At 41.1% G+C, this 22,684-nt stretch overlaps 2 protein-coding genes across 2 annotated transcripts; both read left to right on the top strand.

The window, feature by feature from the left end:
• Positions 1–7,260: 7,260 nt before the first annotated feature.
• Positions 7,261–8,199, top strand: LOC126494266 (olfactory receptor 2H2-like). The gene has a single exon (XM_050131519.1). It carries the CDS (start codon positions 7,261–7,263, stop codon positions 8,197–8,199), a length of 939 nt encoding a protein of 312 aa, XP_049987476.1.
• Positions 8,200–16,279: 8,080 nt separating this feature from the next.
• LOC126494268 (olfactory receptor 2H1-like) lies at positions 16,280–17,218 on the top strand. The gene has a single exon (XM_050131521.1). It carries the CDS (start codon positions 16,280–16,282, stop codon positions 17,216–17,218), a length of 939 nt encoding a protein of 312 aa, XP_049987478.1.
• The last annotated feature ends 5,466 nt before the right edge of the window (positions 17,219–22,684 follow it).

The following is a 22,684-nucleotide window of genomic DNA, read 5'->3' as shown; positions in this document are numbered from 1 at the left end:
GAGAAAACACCTATTGCAGCTGGGGGTTTCCAGACTGTGAAGGCAAATCTGGGACACTCCTAGAGGAAGCTATCCTGGGAGTTTCCCACCAGAGAACACTTAGATTCTGAGAAACGGTGCCTTTTCAAATAATACAAACAATAAATTTGGACTCTGACCCCTTCTCTTTTTTCTTCTTGTCCCCTCCCAGCTCCACCACTTCCTTCTCATTATCAGATTTCATGGATAAGAGCACAAGACCAAAAAGACCGTATGAAGAAAACCATGAAAAACTATAATACCTAAAATAGAGAAAGAGACAAAATATTCTGAAAGTCTGGCTGTGTCCACCTAACAGAAGTGAAGCTGAATCTAAATGCTGAGTTACTTGAAGACATTAAAGAGGAAATAAAAGCCTCCAAGTCACGCTGACATTTCCTCATCTTATTCTACTCAGAGTTAAGTTATTGTCATTAACCAACTTATTGTTTTTAAAGCAGTCTGTTGCTTATGAAATATAATGAAGTCAGGCGGTGGTGGCTCACACCTTTAATCCCAGTGCTCAGGAGGCAGAGACAGGTAGATCTCTGTGAGTTTGAGACTAGCCTGGTCTATAGACAGAGTTCTAGAACAGGCTCCAAAACTAACTATGTTTGCCTCTTTAGCTTTCTTTCCTCCTGAGTCACTTTCTTCTGGAAAGAAGTTGGATTCCAGGAAGGACAGGACTGACCGATAAATATCTTTATGTAGAGAAACTGAAACTACTTTATGATACAGCAAGCCTTGCAAATAGCCCAGGGTGACGTCATGTTCTGAATGAGGGTGACAACTGTGATACCAAGGCTGCACCCTGAGCAACAGTCATCACCCCGTGAGAACTAAGTTCCCTTGATCCTGCTGACGAATCAGGGCTATAATAACACCTGAGCAATCTCAACTCCTCTGCCACTGTCACAGCTCCTGCTTTGCTTCCTTGGTCTATAAAATCTCAAAGTTTCTGTCAACTCCTTAAAGACCATCATTTGTTCTTTCTAGTAGTAGCCATAATGAGTGGTACACCCCTTTAATCCCAGCACTCAGGAGGCAGAGTCAGGTAAATCTCTGAGTTCAAGGCCACCCTGGACTACATAACAAGTTTCAGGACTGCCAGGGCTACACAGAGAAAGCCTGTCTTGAAAAAAAGAAAGAAAGAAAGAAAGAAAGAAAGAAAGAAAGAAAGAAAGAAAGAAAGAAAGAGGAAAGAGAGAGGAAAGAGAGAGAAAGAAAGAAAAGAAAATTCACTACCTATATATAAGTTAGTTTTTGTGATTCTATGCCTTCCCTACATCAAAATAAGCATGTCCCACTAAAGATTTTTTGAGACAAGGTCTCACTATGTAGCCAGTGCCGGCCTTGAACTCATGGAGATCCATTTGCCTCTGCCTCCGTAGTGCTGCAGTTACAAATGTGCATCATCATGACCAGGAAACTAATATTTTACTTACCAAAAGGGGAGTTGATCATTCATCACTTAACGTCATATAAAAGCAAAGGAAGCTAAAATTGGCTAAAAAAAAAATAAAAGTTCAGCATTCAACAGTCACTTATTCTCAGCATTTTGACCAGTTATGAGTCTCAACAGTTACAAGTTACAGCTGCCTACTGCCAAAAGAAGCTGGCATTATTCCATAGGCATAAACATAATTATATAAAAGGTAATAAAATGGGTACATCATGACCATTTAATAAGCCAATAGCAGTTACTTCTCCATGAGGGCCTGTGATGTCTCCAGGCACAGGCTTTTGAGGTTTATAGAATCAGTATGAATTCCCTCCTGTGGAAATGGACCTCAACTCTGAAAATAAGTGGTTAGTTTACTTAGATAATAAACCTTCTGTCACTATTGCACAAATGGACACATCTTGCCTGGCAGGAGGGTAGCATGCAGGGCCAACAGCTGAATAAGACTGTTAATAACAATTCTCCCTCAATAGTCTGCATGGGGGCCGGGCGGTGGTGGTGCACACCTTTAACCCCAGCACTTGGGAGGCAGAGACAGGTGGATCTCTGTGAGTTTGAAGCCAACCTGGTCTACAGAGTGAGTTCCAAGACAGGCTCCAAAGCTACAGAGGAACTCTGTCTTGAACCCCCACCTCCAAATGGAGTCTTCTAGCACTATAAGGGCTAGCCAGCAAGAAGGAAGCTTCCAACTCAGGTTCGACTCAATTTCTCTATGGCTTGTAACCAGTGTGGTATCCTTACTAATGCAGTCTTATCTTCTTGTTTTAGTTGAAAAAAAAAAAGAAAAAAAACCCAAACCAGCAATAGCAATTGTCTGTATTGTTGTATTACTGTATTGCTAGGAAGGTCCCAGAGCCTCCCTGACCAACATCTCATAGGGAATTGGTCGACCCTGCATCTGAGATTTTCCTTTAGTAACTTTATCGCTTCAAGATCTGGGAAACTACTGGATTTTCTGTTTCTTTGCTGAACATGCATACCAAATTTGCTTTCTTGTAGAGTGCATAGGGTCTTTTAAATATGGGCTTATATTACCTAGGAATAGGGATAATTTTATTTCTTCCTTTCTTGCTTGTATCTTTTATGACTTTTCCTGTTTTGTTGATCTAGCTAAAACTTCAAATATCATATTACCTAAGAGTAGGAAGAGTGAGCACCTTTGTCTCATTTTTATTTTAGATGAAATGCTTTGAGTACCCCATGCACATTAAATGTAGTTGCTCTAAGTTTGTCATATAAAACTTCTGTTATGTTGAAGTATGTTCTTTTTATTCCTAGTTTCTGCATAGTTTTTACCATGAATGGTTATTAAACTTAGTCAAAAGCTTCTTCTTTGTCTATTGAGATTAACATGTGATTTCTGCCCTTGAAGCTACTTATGTGTTGTTAGGGTTCCTCTAGAGGTTATGGCCACAAAGTCAGCAACTTGCCAACCTTAGAAAGCCTGGACAAGGCTGAATAGTTTTAAGACTTGGTTGAGGGTTACGAGATGTCCCAGATATACGCTGCTTGTTGTTAATAAATAGCTTTAGTTCTTTTCAAAACTCATCTCTCTATTCAACTCTAGAATTATTTCTCTTAGGTAAAGATTAAAAGAGCAAGGAGGGTGTCACAGTCCTACTCAGCTTGATCTTGGATGACACACATCACCATTTCTGTCCCATTCTATGAGTCAGAATTGTCTTAGTTAGGGTTTCTGCTGGTGCAGTGAAGAACCATGACCAGAAAGCACTTGGGAAGGAAAGGGCTTGTTTAGCTTACACTTTAGTACTGTTGTTTATCACGAAAGGAACTCAGGACAGGAACTCAAACAGGACAAGATCCTGAGGCAGGAGCTAATGCAGAGGGCATAGAGGGGGGCTTCTTACTGGCTTCCTTCCCATGGTTTGCTCAGCCCACTTTATTATAGAAACCAGGGCGAGCAGTCTGGGAATGACACCACCCACCATAGGCTGGGTCCTTCCCCTTGATCACTAAATGAGAAAATGCCTTACAGCTGGATCTCAAGGAGGAACTTCCTCAGCTGAGGTTCCTTCTTCTGATGACTCTAGAGCTGTGTCTTTGTGTGATGCACAAAACCCCCCAGTACAATATTAGATCACTAAATACAGTTCACATTCAAAGGGACAGAAAAAAATATCTTATGAAAGGAAAAACTTCAAAAAACAGGAACATATGTTAAAATCAGAGAAAGCAATATCCACCAACAAGCAGATGAATGGATGAACAAATTGTGATCTATTTCAAGATTTATTTTTATTTATGTGTCAGTGGCTACATGTAGGTATGTACACATGAATGTAGATACCAACAGAGTTCAAAAGAGGTCAGATGTTCTGGAATTGAACTTACAGGCAGTTGTGAGCCACCAGATATGGGTTCTGGGAACTGAGCTCTGGTCCTCTCAAAGAACAGCATCCACTCTAAACTGCTGAGCCATCTTTCCATCCCCAAATTGCAGTATATTTAAACAAAAAAAATAATCCTCAGTAATTAAAATGATTAACGGAATTGATACAAAATAATATGGGGGAATTTACAAAATGATAAAAGAGCCTAAAAAACAAACACATACATAAAGGTTATTATTTTATCCAGTTACTATACAAGAATGACTAGCAGATGATAGGCATCCTGTGGTTATGCAGAAGATAAATGGAATCCTATAGAAATATTAGATTTAAGGAGATTTAAGGAAGCAGTCATTTTATACGGTATGCATTTACCCTATGTAAAGCAGATTCATGGGCAACTCAGAACAGAATTAACCACAAGACATCAATACTGGAAGCTGGTCCTCAGTTACAATGGATAACATGGAAGAAAGAGGTAGCCAGGGTCATAGAACAACAAAACAGGGCTAGAGGTATTGATATTTCCCAAGAGCAGTTGTTTGGTGAAGGTCAGTGTGTCGATTTACAAAGGCAGTGTGGATTTGATGCTCACACCTTGGGACCATGTCATTTAGCAACCTTAAATGCTTGGGAAAAGGTTGAAAATCAGAAAATATGTCTCAGTCACATACTAAAATTATACAAGGCCCAAAAGAAGCCTTCACACATTTTTTTTAACCAAGATTGAATTCAGCTATAAATAGAATAGTTATAGGATCCAAAAGTCAGACAAATATTAATTGAATCTTTGGCTTTTGAAAATGCTAATTCAGAATTTAAAAGGGCGATTAGGACGTTAAAGACAAGAACAGCACCAATAGATGAATGGATTAGAAATACAGCTGATACTGGAAGGAAGGAAGGAAGGAAGGAAGGAAGGAAGGAAGGAAGGAAGGAAGGAAGGAAGGCAGAAAGCATGACACTTTAGCATGAAGTAGGATGAATTGATATGAGGGAAAGCGTGTGGTACACCCAAAAGAGTCACACAGATGAAACAATATATCTTTGTACCATCCAGTGACAGAGAGGAACAGATGGTAACCTCTTTGTTTAACACTGGGTAGTGAGCCTGCTAACAGATTTCTTCTTCTCCTCTCCTTCATTCATACATCATTAACACCAGTGGCTAATTAACTGTCTGTGGGCAGAGACCCCAGAGTCCTCGCGGAACTAATGAGGAACTGGTATTCCTCTGGGATGGGAGTGCAGGGATCCCTGCCATGCTGCCCTTTCTATCTCCGGCGCTACCAAAACGATACTGACTCCCTGGACTCTCGCAGAACGGTGTTGGTGGAAATGGTGCGTGTGGAATGACTACAGTCAGTCTCCTTTGGTTCAAGGCTCAGCTCCGATTATATTGGCCGAACTAAATTACTTAACCTGCCTGTGTCTCCATCTCTTCATTAGAAACCAAAACAAATTGCAGTAGTTATATCCAGGCAACGTCACCGACGCGAGGTGCTTTGAGAAGTACAGCGTGGCATTCACAGCTCACTACTGCTGAGCCCTAATGCCAGTGCTTTCAAAGGGGCACAAGCCATCAATTTGCTCAGTTTTCATGCAGTGAAATCAAGTGGAGACTCCATTCAGACCAGAAGTGTTCCTTATCTTGAGCAAACCTTGGCGGCCACGGGATGAGAAGATTCTGAACTGACCATGGTAAGTCCTGGGATTTTTCTTCTCCTATTGTCCATCAAAATACCCCCATGTCTTCAAGAGTGGAGCCATGTCTGGCACACACTATATTGTCCTATTTGAATTCAATTACTGTATTGAGGGACTATCTTGTAGCAAATCATACTGAAATATGACGGAGGAAAACAGCATGGTTTCCTAAATAATGCTAAATAAAAATAATATATAAACACATTAAGAGAAACCAGTGGTATATGTCTTTAATCCCAGCAGTCAAGAGGAAAAGATAGGTGGATCTCTGAGTTTGAGGCCACGAGTGAGATCTAGGACAGTCAGGGCTACACAGAGAAACTCTGTACTGAAAAAAACTAAAAGATAGGTGGGAGTGAAATCAGAGTACAAATGAATAAAAACACTAAAAAATTTGTTAAAAGCAATGATAGTGATACAGGACTCATTGCAACCATCTTGCAGCCTGATTGTAAATTTGAACCTACCTCAAAATAAAAGATTTGAATTTTAATATGAGTGAAATTAGCCAAGAATTAAGAGAAACCAGAAGTGTGTGCTTCTGGTTGGATTAATAAATTAAGCATAATGATAAAGAATCAAGACGATCTCAAGTTCCAGGCTAGCCTGGGATACATAGTCAAAATGAGATCAGTACCAATAGCAATGCAACACTACCTAAAAAGGAAGAGAGAAAACCATGTGTTTAAGTCACTAAACACACAGCTACTGTAACTCTCTATTTCTAAGCTTCTACTGTTTTAATTTTTGAAAAATGACATCATTACGGAGACCGGGCTGCTCATCCTCACAGCCCCTCCTTCCTGAGCCAGTCCAGGGCTAGAATTCTATGTCCTTAAGGAACTGTGTCATTATATAAGTAGGCAGTGGTCACATAGAAGCAACACTGTGTTATCCTGGCTTGTTCCACATTTGTGAGATAAAATGTTGAGGACAGAGGTTTTCAAGTGAGGAGAAGACATTTGCTTTCAATTTAATAATTCATAAAGACCTCTTTTAAAGGGTAAAATCAGTCTACAGCCATACCACCATGAATGTGCGTATCATTTCTGATAATAAAATAAGTCGATTGATCTCTCTGGGAATTGAGTCATTTCAGGTTGGTATGTAAAGTAAATGAAAAATGTTTATTAAATAAAAAGAAGATACAAAGAAGCCATCTATCCTTCAGACAGTAACCCACAACTAGAATAGAATAGTAAGGCTTTGAGACATTTGAATGACACATGAAAAAAATCAGCTTTTCAAAAAAAAAATGAGACCAATTCTACACTGTTTGCCATCAAATCATTGATCCAACCACATAGTTCCTCATTACTGCCAATACCCATAAGGATCAAAGTCAATATCTACACAGTGTTCAGATCATACATTGTGCTCAATAAATGTTTATTCAAACAATGAAAACTCAGTGATTAATTAATTCGTGTTTTTCATCAGCTTTTTTTTTTCTACAGCTGAGAAGTCAGAGGTCACTGTGAGAATCCATCCATTTGCCAGAACATCTCTGGTTCCCTCGTAGGCACTAGAAAACATTTGACCAGGAAGACGAGGGAAGAGGATAGGACTTGATGGTGAGCCAGGAAAAGGAACGTGAAGAGTAGAGGAAGAAGAGAAGCATCTACCTCAAGTGTGCTGACAAGTACACAAAGTGAGATGCTACAAAACATAGTGAAATACACTGTCCGGCAGCTTCATCCCTCCATCTAGACACAAAAGGCCATGGTCAACCACACCTCCCCAGTGGGCTTCATCCTGCTGGGCTTCTCTGAACACCCACGCCTCGAAAAGATTCTCTTTGTGGTGGTCTTGTGTTCCTACCTCCTCACGCTCCTGGGGAACACACTCATCCTCCTGCTGTCCACACTGGATCCCAGGCTCCACTCTCCAATGTACTTCTTCCTCTCCAACCTCTCCTTCCTGGACCTCTGCTTCACCACAACCTGTGTGCCCCAGATGCTGGTCAACCTCTGGGGCCCCACAAAGACCATCAGCTTCCTGGGATGTTTTGTCCAGCTCTTCATCTTCATGTTCTTGGGAACAACCGAGTGCATCCTCCTGACAGTGATGGCCTTTGATCGCTATGTGGCTGTCTGCCAGCCCCTGCACTATGCCACCATCATCCACCCCCGCCTGTGCTGGAAACTAGCAGCTGTGGCCTGGGCTATAGGTTTGATCCAATCCACAGTTCAGACACCTCCTACCCTCAAACTGCCCTTCTGTCCCCATAGACAGATAGATGATTTTTTATGTGAAGTCCCATCCCTAATTCGACTCTCTTGTGGGAATACTACCTATAATGAGATCCAGATGGCTGTTGCTAGTATCTTCATTGTGGTTGTGCCTCTGAGCCTCATCCTTGTCTCTTATGGTGCTATCACTAGGGCAGTGCTGAGGATAAACTCTGCAAAAGGGCACAGGAAAGCTTTCGGGACCTGTTCCTCCCATCTCATTGTGGTCACCCTCTTCTACAGCTCAGTCATTGCTGTCTACCTGCAGCCCAAAAATCCCTATGCCCAAGAGAGGGGCAAGTTCTTTGGTCTCTTCTATGCAGTGGGCACTCCTACACTCAACCCTATTGTATACACCCTGAGGAACAAGGAGGTCAAGAGAGCATTCTGGAGGCTGCTGGGGAAGGACGGGGACTCTGGGGAGAGCTGAGGGAGAAATAGCATGCTTTCCAAATTAAAACGATTTTGAGCCTTTGTGAAAAAAAAATTGAATTCCCAAGTCCACTTGCTCTTCCAAACCTATCCAAGTCACAATAGTGAGCCTAGTGAGTAACAGATTATAGTGGGAGGAGACTCATGAGAAGTAGAGAAGCCGAAGAGGAAGAGGAAGAGTGTTAGGTGTTTCTTCCAAACTGAAGTGTTCTTACCTGGACTGATCAAGGAGGCAGCTCAAGAAATTTAGAAGGAAAAAATTTTTACAAAACCCAGGAAGGCCATGAAACTTACAGGACTCCAGTGACTCCTCCTTGAGATGACATAACCAGTAAACAATTGGAAGACAGAGACCTCTCTAGAATCCCAGCTGCAAGCAAGTTATACACCAGACCCCAATGAGACAACTTAAATGAGTCTTTATCCATGCTTAAGTGAGGCTTTCAGTGGCAAAGTTACAGCTGTAATACATCTCCCATGCTCTGTAAGAAACCACGATAAACTCCTTAGATGACCAAGCTGGACTTGGGTGGAATAATTTGTTTACCCTACCTTTGGTGCCCTATCTAGGGTTTATTCTCATTTCTCTGGAGAGGTAAAAGAGGGGGACAGAGCTAAAGGTAAACAGACAGATGGACAGACAGACAGACAGAGATAGAGGAGGCATCTTTATTTTGCATCCAAAATATGATATGGTTAATATTTATTTACTTCCGTTTGTTTCCTTTTCCACTCAGTTTTTAATTGCCTTTATTTTGTTTGTAGATTCTCAATTCTCTGAGTCCACTTTTTTCTAATTGTCTTTATCATTACTTTATACTTCATTTGGTGGTTTGGGGGGGTTGTTGATTTTTTATTTTTATTTTTTTCAAGACAGAGTCTCACTCTGTAGCTACAGCTAACTGGGAACTCATTATGCAGACCAGGCTGGCATCAAACTCACAATATCCCCCTGCCTCTGTCTCCCACGTGCTGGAATTAAAGGTAAGTGCTGCTTTAACACAGACATAACCCCCAGAATCTGGAGTTTTCGCCACTGTATAATTAGAAAGAAGCCAGGAATAATCCCATTAAAAAAAATAACAACAAGAAAAACCCTAATCCAGGGACTTTCCTACTCAAAGACAAGAACATTCAGGGAATTGGTACTGCTTTTAGAAATGGGATAAACACATCTAGTATGTGATTTCTCTCCCTCCTCTTGTCCTTCCCTACATGGAATTTTTTTCAGGGTCAAACCAGAGATAGAACTATTTCAGAGACCCCAATGTCCTTACTGGTAACCTTGGAAAGGAGCTCTCCTTGAGAATGACATCCTTTCCTCCTGAGAAAGAGTCAGAAGGATAATCTTGTTCTGGGTCATAACTCTTCCTCATCTTGTTTTCTATTATAAAGACAAAAAAAACAGATAATGTAGTACTGCAATTCCAGGAATTTTGGTGGGTTAAGGAGATGGAAAGAGAAGCATAGAAATCCTTGCACCTCCTATCCTACTCCAAGCTGATGGAATATCCTAGATGCAGTCAAACCACCCAGTATGTCTTCCCTAGAGAAAAGCCTTCTTTCTGTCCAGGAATTAAGGTTCATGAGGGAATTTGTCAGAGGTTTGAAAATGAGAATGTTCTAGAAATGTAAAGCAAGCTCAATATAAACTCTACTGTGGGGGCTGGAGAAATGGTTCAGCAGTAGAGAGCACTGGACGTTCTTGCAGAAGGACCCAGGTACAGTTCCCAGCACCCACTAGTGGTTAAAAACTGTTTCTAGTTCCAAGGGAATCTACACCCTCTTCTGGCTTCCTTAGGAACCAGGATCCCACATAGTGTATTTACATACATTCAGTCAATGTTCATAAACACAAAATAAGAACAAATAAATTTTAAACACACACAATCTAATAAATAAATGTTTAGCTTAAAACCTACAGTGAATTCTTTTGAATATTTATTTTATTTTTATTTATGTGTATTTGTCTGTGTGTGCGCGCATGCACACGCATGCACAAGTGTGTGCAAGTGCATGCAGAGGCCAGATCCTCTGATCTTTTTTTTAAGTTCAGTGAAGACAGAATGACTGGGTGAGAATCTTGGAAAATCTCCCTGAAAATCATCAATATGTCTAAACCCACCAATTCAAGACACTGAAAATAAGCCAAAGGAATATAATAAATTCTACTTACTCAAAAAAAAAATTCTCCTGAACCTGAGAAAGAACAGCTTGGGACATGCTAGTCTGGAGCTGGTTCCATCATGCCTCCATGGACAACATGAAACCAGGTTATTCAGGCAGACCACAGGGATCAGAAGTTCTAGTGAGGATGGAGCTGCTTTTATTTGGAACAGACGGGGGGGGGGGGGGGGGGGGGGGGGGGGGGGGAGACGGGGGGGGGGGAGGTAATACATACTTGGAGGTTAACAAAAGCAGCACCTCAGTGAGAACAACTAGGAAATGTCAGCATGGAGCTGATCCGAGGTTGCAGGGCTGTTGTGATCAAGTGACAGACTGGTAAGTCAGCCAGACATGAAACAGCAAGTTCTAACCAATAAGTCAACCAAAGCTTTAGTCCAGCTCAGCATAACTCTGGTGTCTGGAATGGCTAAATACTTTGTGCAGTCTATCTTGATGAAAACCATTGAAGACTTGTAAGCTGCCTGAACTTGGAAAGCATTTCCCAGGTTACACGTAAGCCTACCAGAAAAGGGTGAAGTCATACTGGTTCAGAGAGTTTATGCACAAAACCCCCAACCAACCACCGACTGATGAAAATTAGCTTTGTTTCCCTGGGGAAATCCATAAAAAGCCCACCTTAAAAACGTAATTTGTGTTTGTCATGGTGGTTCATATATGTAAGAGACTCTGTGTCAAAGTGAACAATAGAAGCTGAGAGTGTAAACTCATGATAGATAGAACATATGCTTAGCATGCTTGGGACCCTAGGCTCAATTTCCAGTAATAAAAATATAAAATAATGTTTAGAAGTTGAGTTATTTCTAAGTAGAGCTATCAATAGCTATACACAGCAAAAAAAAAAAAAATTACAGAATTTGCCCACAAGAGAAATTCAACAAAGAAGCACAAAATATCAGAGGTTGTCATCCATTAGGTGAATGGCTGACTACAATATTCATTTTTTCTTTTCTTTTCTTTTTTTTTTTTTGGTTTTGGTTTTTCGAGACAGGGTTTCTCTGTGGTTTTGGAGCCTGTCCTGGAACTAGCTCTGTAGACCACCAGGCTGGCCTCGAACTCACAGAGATCCGCCTGCCTCTGCCTCCCGAGTGCTGGGATTAAAGGTGTGCGCCACCATCGCCCAACTACAATATTCATTTTTTAGTGGTGCTATAAATTGCCTTTATTGTGTTTAAGTATGTTCCTGTGTACCTAAGCTCTCCAAAACTTTTATCATGAAAGGGTGTTGGATTTTGTTAGAGGCCTTTTTTGCATTGAATGAGATGATTATATGGATTTTTTCTTTTACTTTGTTTATATGGTGAATTACATTTACTCATTTTCAAATATTGAATAATCCCTGCATCTCTGAGATGAAGCCTACTTGATCACAGTGAATGATTTTTTAAGTATTTTTGCATCTGTGTTCATAAGGGAAATTAGTCTGTAATTCTCTTTCTTTGTTGAGTCTTTATGTGGTTTGGGTATCAGAGTAAAACTGTGGACTCATAAAATGGATTGGCCAATGTTTCTTCTGTTTATAATTTGTGCAATTATTTGAGGGGTATTGGCATTAACTCTTCTTTGAAACTGCCTTAAAACCATCTTGCCCTTAGGTTTTGTTGTTGTTGTTTTGTTTTGTTGTTTGTTTGTTTTGGTTGACTGTTTCTATTTCACTAAGGGCTATAGGTCTATTTATTTATCTGATCTTGATTTAACTTTTGGTAAGTGGTACCTATCAAGAAAATTATTCATTTCTTTAAGATTTTCCAATTTGACAGCTTATAGGTTTTGATTAAATATGTCCTTATAATTCTATGGATTTTCTCAGCATCTGTTGTTATATCCCCTTTTTTGTTTCTGGTTTTGTTAATTTGGTTTGTTCTCTCTCTGCCTTTTAGCTAGTTTGGATAAAGGTTTGTCTATCTTTTGATCACAGATAATCATAATAATAATAATTATGAGACATGATAATAATGAGACATGATAGCCAGAGTTAGAGCTATTTCCTGACTCCATTTGTGTGATTCCAGTTTTCTCCAAGATCTATCAAATTTTTGTGTTCATTAGAATGGATAATTACATGGGTGCTGACAGGGACAACCAAGCCTCCATCTTTTACAGATAGCATTCACTCAATCTTTTCGTTGCAATATCCTTGAGTTATAACATTTTTCTGGATTTCCTGCCACAGTGGAGGAGAGAATGTAGAATCTAAGAAAATATGAACATTGAAATTACACATCCAGAGGGCTGAGATGACTGTCAGGTATGACCAAAGATCTGAACCATCCGTGAGGGTGTGGACCGCATATCCTAACTCTGATGACTGATAGATACCTGCCTGTGTCAAATGAGGGGTAAATAGATGTCTTTACCTGTCTACACATACACAAGTGACACACACACACACACACACACACACACACACATGCAATGTGGACTTGAGTGGGTAAATCAGAATGTTTAGATGCTGGGTGAAGGAGAGCAGATGTGATCCTTGTCACTTCTCCTAACAAAGAAGGAATGGGTGACCTTGTCACTTATTCTAGAAAGGGCTATTGCTGGCACACTTTCTCCAGAGAGTCCCCTGCCCCCTCTACCACAATTACTAGCTAATTGTCTGTGGGCTGTGGAACCCTTGGGTCTCAGCTGAATTAATGAGATGTTTCTCTCCATAGGATAGGAGTTCTGAGATCCCTCTCTCCAACACATACCTCGTCAGGCTTTCCACCACCAGGACCACTAAATGAGATGCTAACTTCTCTACAGATAAAGCTTGCTAGTTAAGAGATGCCTCTGCCCTATTTGGCTTCATCTACCCCATAGAAAAGGCAATGGTTGTTGAAAGGTCAGTTCATTAGTGTTTACACATGTGCTCTAGTGTTTACCACTATATTGAGTTAGCCTAGTGGTTTAAACTTTCCTTGTTGACTTCTTCATGTAAAAAGGAAGACACTAATACATAGAGTTATAAAAGGCATTCAGAGGTGTGTGGATAAATGATTAGCAGTTTGGATGAAGGAATGCAGAGTCCTCATTTACAATGTTTGCTCCGTTTACATAGTACAAACACTCCTGCCATGGAAGATTTTAGGTAATTATTATTTAAAAGCTCTCTCATAAAATCTGAGGATTTAAGAATCAGATAAGTTTGTTCTAACAAATCACATGAGTGTGTGCTCAAAAGAGAGCCTGGCTATAAAGCTTAGCAATTCTTGTTACAACCAGAGATCTAGTTGCCCCTTCAGAGACCATCTTTCTTCCTTATTTCAAGTTTCCTTCTTGATGCCCCTGCAGAGACTAGGCACCAATTAAGAATTTCAACATGGGCAATTGCAGGCAACCAGATGAGGGTAAGTAGAATACTTGCTATCTCTCATGAAATGCTGGTTTCCATGTGTCCTCAACAATAGAGCCCCAGATGGGAAGTTAAAATGGGTGAGAAGCTTTTATCTGATTGCACTTATCCATTACTTTGGGGGCTGATTTTAGCTTTTAAGGCAAGTGTACCCCCAGGCTGATCCCAAAGAAAATCCACCCACTGCTGCCTCTTGACTGCCAAGATAATAGGCATTAGATACTGCAAAACAGGGTGAGTTTTATCAGCCACATTAAATGATGCTGATCTGGTGGCCTCCCTCCCTCATGGATAGGAAAAGGCCACAGTCTGTTCTCCTGTTCTCCCTCAGGAAGTCTCTTGGTCTCAACATTTTTTTGAGTGGCTGACCTGAGAACCCTTACTTGCCCAAGACAGTTCACTATAAAAATTCATGGTAAAATTGATAAGATTTTTGCAGGGCTACTATGGAAACCAGATGTTCAGGAAGCTGTTTACCATACTTGGCACAATTGATGCACTTCACAGCTATAAAGTACTAATAGCAAAAGGGAAAGATGATTACCCCTTTAGGCAACCAGCTTCCACCAATCCTGATGACCTGGATTCGATCCCTTGTATCCTCATGATAGAAGGAAAACAATTCCCACAGCTGCCCTCTCACCTCCACACACATGGTGTCACACTCCCCACACACAAAAATGAATGCAATGCATCTTAATAAGATTTATTTATTTTATATCACATATATGAGTATTTTCCCTGCATGTGTGTATGTTCAGTATATGGCTTGGCACCTACAAAGATCAGATGAAGATATCAGATCTTCAGGAACTAGGAATGGTTGTAAGACACCATATGAGTGCTGGGAACTGACATAGGGTCCTCTGCAAAAGAGCAAGTGCCTTTAACAGCTGAACTCTCTCCTGTCACTGTGCAATGTATTTTTAAAGCAACTAAAGACATGAAAAGACAGGAAAAAGTTCATGTAAAGTTGATAAAGTTTCCATCTTTGAGGAAGGAAAATGGGAAGCCAGGGAGGGGCTCACAGATACCTGGAATGTCTGTTTAAAACCTTAACCTGATTGCTGGATACATTAGAGGTTGAATTCCTTATTATTCATACTGTAGGAATTTTCTTTGTTTATACTTTGGTTTGAATATAAAATAATAATAATGAAACATACTCTGAAGATGCAAAAACAAAGGGGGAAAGAAGGGAAATCAGGCTATGGAAGGAATGTTGGTGCAGTGAGTGAGAGCCCTGTGAGTGTTCTTCTGACTGGGCCCCACCCACCCATTGCTTTCCTTTCATCTGCCAGGGCAGAGAACCCTGTGTCCTCAGTTAAGCTTCCAGAGGAGCTGCAAACCTCCCTCATCTGTCAGTGATCCAGCCAGTATTTCCAATATTTCCAGTCCCCTCACTGATGAAGTCTGTGCAGGTGAAATTTTCCCCAAATTTTCCTTCCCTTTATAAATTTGGCACTTTCATTCACCTGCATGGTTGGTATTTATAGCTGAGTCTTTTGATAATGCAACTGTGAGCCACAGCAATTTTTAACAAGCTGCTCTTGCCTCCTGCTGTTAACTTTTCATGAGGACTGAGTGATTGGACCAAAGCTACTTCCCAGCCAGGGCAGCTATTTAATAATAGATCGTAAAGAAGCCAAGACAAATGAAATTATCTGCTATGTATGAATGGAGTCTCCTAAAATGAAAGAAAATGTCTCATATACATAACACATTCTGAGCCAGATTTGGTGGCTCAGACTTATAGTCTCAGCATTCCAGAAAGTGATACAGGAAGATTGCCTGGAGTCGATGGCCAGCCTATACCTCAAACCGTATTTCAAACAAACAAACAAAAAGACTCATTCTGTCTCTGATAAGCTACCTTACATAAGAAGATGCATAAAGTAAATGAAATATATTCCTAGTTATGCCCATAAGTGTTAATGAAGTCAACACATATATGATGATACTGTGAAACTTACAGAGATACATTTAATGAAAATTCATTAAAAATAATTAGTTTAAATTTATTTTATTTCTTTATTTACTTATTTGTTTGGTAAACTACAGGTCTAAACCACAGTCCATGGTTGGCGGTTTTCAGCCTCAGAGGCACATCCATAGCCCTAAAACACAGTATTTAACTAGTTCCTCCAAGAGATGCTAGGCATGAGTCAACACAGAGAAAAAACAGAAAAGCTTTGAGAACACAGGGCACCCAACACATTTCTGCCAATGAGGGAATGATTTGTTTAATCAGTCTCCTATTGGCATTCTCCACCCCTAACCAGGAAGTCAAAGGACCAGTGTAAGGACCTACCTGGCCTCCACCACATTCTCTGTTTCCTCATAGCCACTAGACAATGTTTGACCAAGAGAAACAAGCAAAGACAAGGACCTACTTGGTGATGAGCCTAGAAAAGAAGCTTGGGAGACCAGAGGAAGAAGGAAAATATCTGCCTGGTATGTCCTGAGAAACTCCTTAGTGAGTTTTAATCAGGCTTCTTATATCACACTGATCTTATATCACAGCTTCAATCCCTTCAACTAGACACAAAAGGCCATGGTCAACCACACCTCCCCAGTGGGCTTCATCCTGCTGGGCTTCTCTGAACACCCACGCCTCGAAAAGATTCTCTTTGTGGTGGTCTTGTGTTCCTACCTCCTCACTCTCCTGGGGAACACACTCATCCTCCTGCTGTCCACACTGGATCCCAGGCTCCACTCTCCAATGTACTTCTTCCTCTCCAACCTCTCCTTCCTGGACCTCTGCTTCACCACAACCTGTGTGCCCCAGATGCTGGTCAACCTCTGGGGCCCCACAAAGACCATCAGCTTCCTGGGATATTCTGTCCAGCTCTTCATCTTCATGGTTCTGGGGACAACCGAGTGCATCCTCCTGACGGTGATGGCCTTTGACCGCTATGTGGCTGTCTGCCAGCCCCTGCACTATGCCACCATCATCCACCCCCGCCTGTGCTGGCAACTGGCAGCTGTGGCCTGGGCTATAGGTTTAGCCCAATCCATAGTACAGATTCCACCCACCCTCAAACTGCCCTTCTGTCCCCATAGACAGATAGATGACTTTTTATGTGAAGTCCCATCCCTAATTCGACTCTCTTGTGGGGACACTACTTTTAATGAGATTCAGTTAGCAGTCGCAGGTGTTATCTTCCTGCTTGTGCCTCTTAGCCTCATCCTTATCTCTTATGGTGCCATTGCCAGGGCAGTGCTCAGGACTAACTCTGTAAAAGGGCGCAGGAAAGCTTTCGGTACCTGTTCCTCTCACCTCATTGTGGTCACCCTCTTCTACAGCTCAGTCATTGCTGTCTACCTGCAGCCCAAAAATCCCTATGCCCAAGAGAGGGGCAAGTTCTTTGGTCTCTTCTATGCAGTGGGCACTCCTACACTCAACCCTATTGTATACACCCTGAGGAACAAGGAGGTCAAGAGAGCATTCTGGAGGCTGCTGGGGAAGGACGGGGAATCTGGGGAGAGCTGAGGGCAAAATGCTTTCTGAATTAAAAAGTTTCTTCATGATATGTAGGTTGTATTTATATATTTGTGTGTGTATATTATGTAACAAGAATAATAAAAGAAATAGAAGCTGTCAACTTGAGAAAGAAAAGACTTGTGAGGAGTTGAAGAGAGGGAATCTGGTAGGGGCTAGAGGTAGAAAAGGGAGAGGAAATCAATATAATTCTATTTCAATGAAAATACACTTTTGGAAAAAAATTAAGTGATCAACTTCCAAAGCCACACACCTGAGCCACTGTAGTAGAACGGTGTGACTTTGGAGAGGGAGGGAAGAAGAGAGAGGATACATGCATTTTTTTTTATAGATCTTAAGCTCAAACGTTATCAACTATTGATATTTCCTCTCTTTTCCATCTTATTTTTATTTCATTTGTTTCCAAAAATCTGCAAACTCTAACTTGGGTGTTTCTTGATTTATCTTCTCTCCCCAGCTCTTCCATCTGTATATCAGCATGTGCCGTGCAAGCAAAGTCTTAGGTTATAACAAATCTGAAATTTAAAAAGATGCCCTTTGATCATCTTACAATGGAAGAGAATTGATAATCTAGTGACTTCTTACATCTCTGCCTATCCATCTATCATGGATCTTTCTATCACCTTTCTATCCATCACCTATCATTTATCTATCTACCTATCATCTATCATCTATCTATCTAACATCAATCAATCTATCCATCTATCCATCTACTATCTATCTATCTATCTATCTATCATCTATCATTTATCTATCTACCTATCATCTATCATCTATCTATCTAACATCAATCAATCTATCCATCTATCCATCTACTATCTATCTATCTATCATCTATCTATCATCTATCTATCTATCAATCATCTATCGTCTATGTTTGTCTCTTGGAGTCATGGGACATTTCCTTGTGACTCCCCTTTCTGGAAGAGCATGAAGCCTACTGCCCCATAACATTAGGATACAGCAACATGATGAGAGCTATCTGCAACCAGGAACTCTTTCTCTCCTGACAGAGGTTGTGGTTTGAATGTGAAATGCCCACTATAATAAGCTCATGCATCTGGATATTTGGTCCAGAGGTAAGGAAATGTTTGGGGATGTGATGGAACCTTTAGGAACTGGTGCCTATGTGGAAGAAGTGGGTCACTGAGGCAGGCATTGAGCTTATAGAGCCATGGCCCCAGTTCATCCTCTCTTTGTTTCCCGTCTGTGAATCCAGTGTTGCTCTGTTGCTCATACTCTGCTACCATGTTTGCCCATCATGAGGGATGGCATCCCCTCAATCTATGAGCATAAATCCTTTCCCCTTTTACTGATTCTTGTCAGGTTATGGTTCTAGCAGCAGCAAAAGTCACTAAAACTAGAACAGAATAGACAGCCTGAGAAAATGGAGGGAAATGGAAAAGAAAGAAGTCCTTACCCCAGAATCAGCTTGAAGCCTTTGCCAGCTGAGAATCCAGAATTGGAGCATGGTTAACATGTGTTATGAACGTTGTCTACATAGAGAGAAGTTTCAAATATGAATGTTAAAACAGCAATGAATCATGGCTTAAGCACACACTACTTTCAGGAACCACGTTCCTCTCCCAGCTGTAAACCTGCAATTTTCTAGGACTCACACAAGAACCTCCATTTATCATAAAAGACAGGTCTTAGGCCCCTAAACAACTCTTTTCACCTGTGCTTTTTTCTTATCAGGTTGTGTTTTTACCCAAGACTTCTAAGGAGGAGTTAGCCTATAATCTCATTGGCCAAATGCCAGTGGCCTTGCCAGAGGAGCAGCAGGTGACGATTGAAGTTCAAGGTGTCAGCCCACCAGGAGGCAAATCCCTGATGGGTGAATCTCAGATAGGCAAGACCATGAAACCAGACTCCAGAATGTCCTTAGCTTCTGTTGTGCCTTTACATGTTTGCCGCTGCCATCTTTATCTGGTGTCTAAGATGGTGTGAATGGGTGTGGGGAGACCCCCAGTGTCTACAGTATAGTGTGTTTATCTCGTGGATACATCCTGTTTCTACTGGGCATTTTAACCTGTGGATTATTATGAAGATGGTTTCTTCCTAAGTTGTACTGTCTGATTGATAATAATAATGTTAGTTTAAATAGAGTTTTGAGGATAACATATAAAACAAGGAAGTGCCACACAGCTAGAACACATGAGTTTCTATTGAGGAGCCCCAGAGACTGTGGCTTAGGTTAATGATTAAGGAAAACAATTGAGTACCAGCAGTCCAGATAGCTTAAATTCTTTTAATCTTAATGTTGAGAGATGTGTTTACAGATTTCAGAGTGCATCACAGCTGAAACAAAGCTTTTAAAATAACCAAAACTTAGACTAAGATGTGTTTGTTAAATAGCTTTGAAGTGAAAAACCCAAGAAGAAAATCTAAAGTTTTAGAAAGGCACATAGTTGAGTGAGGAATTCTGTAAGGAATTCTTGCTAGGATTGGTTGATACCAAAGGTATTCCTTATACCCATTTCTGCCCTCAATATCCTGATATAAAAATCCATTGTTGAGTGTGTATGTGCTGTAGGAATTCCCACCACCAGTACAGTAGCCTTTAGTTACCTGCCCACTTGGGCATGGCCTCTTATACTATATATGCCGACAGAAAGCATGCTTCCAGCCTCTTTCCCTGCTGCGGGATTCAGTTGCCGTTCTCCGTTCCAGCAGTGGATTGAGATCTGTGAGTCTACCCCTAATTAAATAACCCTCTATTGTTCTCAATTCTGAGCTAGTGTGGGATTTCTTAGAAGAGTCCTTCTTCATGCACCCTAAAGGTATAAAGTAGAGCTGACCGATTCTTTTTCATATATAAAAGTTTAGTTTTGAGATTCCTTATAAGATTACCTTTCAAGATGATTATTAAAGTGGTTCATCCTTTAATTGTAATCACAAATTGGAGTCTTCCAGGAAAAGAACTGGCTGAGAAGAAACACCTCGCTTGCTTGCACTCTGTCAATGTATAGTAAGCTGCTTGTATATGAATGTACCTTGGGACAACTTGGTTTTCCCCTGTAATACATAAAATGTTTAATCACGTTAAGGTGTATGGAAAACATGTTTTTAACTGGTAGTCCTTGTTATCATTTACTTGAAGAACAGAATGTAACCACACTGCAATTTCTATATAGCTTGAAAGATTTTGTTAGGGTATATGAGCTGTAAGGGAAAAATCAGGAAAATGAGAAAGAAAACATCAAGAATGAGAGAATAAGAAGGAAAATATCAAGAGAGATAGAATGGACATATCTGGATAGAGATAAGAATAGAGAAGAGAATATAAAAGAATAAGGTAGAAAAGGTCTGAAGGAAACCATCAAGAGAGTGTGTGAGTGTCTTTCCCCCTTACTCCCTCAGTTAAAAAAAAAAAAAAAACAATAATAGTACATCAAATCTGCGGATTCCCTTTGAGCCCTGTGCTGCAGGAGGCTGGTCCCCCAGGCAGTGAAAACCAAAATGAGGGGGGAAATATTCTTCAAAACCTTATGAGATATTTGAGGGCTGCCAAAATAATAGCAACTACTGAGAAACTAAAGGGGAACTCTCTCTTGAGAAGTCCACACGCACACTTGCTATGTGCTCTACCCTGCTCTGAGTACTTCGTCTCCGATGCTTGAGTCTGTAGAGGGCACACTTTCTTTGTCCTCTACCCTGTTCTGAGTACCCGTCTCCAACACTCTAGTCTGTAGAGGATTCTCTTGAGAAGTCCACACACACACACTTTCTGTGTGCTATACCCTGTTCTGAGTACCCCTGTCTCCAACACTCTAGTCTGTAGAGGATTCTATTGAGAAGTCCACATGCACTTTCTGTGTGCTCTACCCTGTTCTGAGTACCCGTCTCCAACACTCTAGTCTGTAGAGGATTCTATTGAGAAGTCCACACGCACACTTGCTGTGTGCTCTACCCTGGTCTGAGTACTTCGTCTCCGATGCTTGAGTCTGTAGAGGGCACACTTTCTGTGTCCTCTACCCTGTTCTGAGTACCCCTGTCTCCAACACTCTAGTCTGTAGAGGGTTCTCTTGAGAAGTCCACACACACACACACACTTTCTGTGTCCTCTACCCTGTTCTGAGTACCCCTGTCTCCAACACTCTAGTCTGTAGAGGGTTCTCTTGAGAAGTCCACACACACACACACACTTTCTGTGTCCTCTACCCTGTTCTGAGTACCCTGTCTCCAACACTCTAGTCTGTAGAGGATTCTATTGAGAAGTCTACACACACACTTTCTGTGTGCTCTACCCTGTTCTGAGTACCCCTGTCTCCAACACTCTAGTCTGTAGAGGGTTCTCTTGAGAAGTCCACACACACTTTCTGTGTGCTCTACCCTGCTCTGAGGACCCCTGTCTCCAATGCTTGAGTCTGTAGAGGGTTTCTTCCTCAGAAAATCAAGCTCTGCTTCACATTGGCTCACACTGAATTTCTTCCCTTCACCAAACTTATCCCATCTTCACTTATGTAGAAGTCTGCGAAAAGACCTCCACAGGCTGCTGCAGGAAGCAGCATGGCTGCATCTCTGGCCTACACCCCACAGCTCCTGACAATACAGAGGCTATATCTACACTATTGCCATCATATACTCCTTCTGATTTTGAAGTATATAAATAATAAACTGTCTGCTGTTACAGCTCATTTATATATAATGAGACTGAGAAGGAGAAAAGAGACATTGCCTTCAATTGTGTAGCCACAGAGGAGGGGCCCATGCTGTAAGCAAACCTAATGTAACTCACTGTGTTACACCAAAAAAAGGACATGAAAATAGATGGGGGAAAGAAGAGAACAATGGAAGGAGTGGAACAAGAGAAGGTAACAGAGGGAAATATAATCAAAATACATTGCACACATATGTGTCGGAGAACAGCTTCAACAAAAATACTACTTACCAGGGTAAGGCTTGGGGGTTAGAAAAATAGCAAAGAGAACAAAGACAGGAGTGAAAATAATAAACAGAAAACATAGAATAGTTCCAGGAGGGAGTCTAGTGAATACTGAAATTCCCCTGCCTTTAATTTCCCATACACTTTTATACCCCACTACAACAGGGGGAAGAATAGAAAAGACTGCTTTAACATGCTACAAAGAAGAACTAGAACAGTTATGTGCTCAGTACTTTGAGACATCAAGTCATTAGCACTCTGTTGTTGATGCAGTGAACCCACCATAGATCAAGTATCCTGAAGGCAGCCACCCCCAAGGCAAGCCTCCTATTTCAAAAGAAGGAGAAGTATGTTTGACTATCTTGAACATTGGTCAGAGTGGAGTGGATCTACCTATATGCCCCCCCCTCTCTTTGGCTTTTCAAGGCAGGGTTTCTCTGTAGCTTTGGAGCCTGTCCTGAAATTAGCTCTTGTAGACCAGGCTGACCTCGGACTCACAGAGATCCTTCTGCTTCTGCCTCCAGAGTGCTGGGATTAAAGGCATGCTCCACCATCACCTGGCAAAAACA

The sequence above is a fragment of the Alexandromys fortis genome, unplaced genomic scaffold, assembly GCF_014885135.2.
Source record: "Alexandromys fortis isolate MF-2015 unplaced genomic scaffold, M_Fortis_MF-2015_v1.1 scaffold_372, whole genome shotgun sequence".
Taxonomy (NCBI): domain Eukaryota; kingdom Metazoa; phylum Chordata; class Mammalia; order Rodentia; family Cricetidae; genus Alexandromys; species Alexandromys fortis.
Note: the sequence above shows the minus strand (reverse complement) of the source record. Positions and strands in the feature narration are given on the sequence as shown.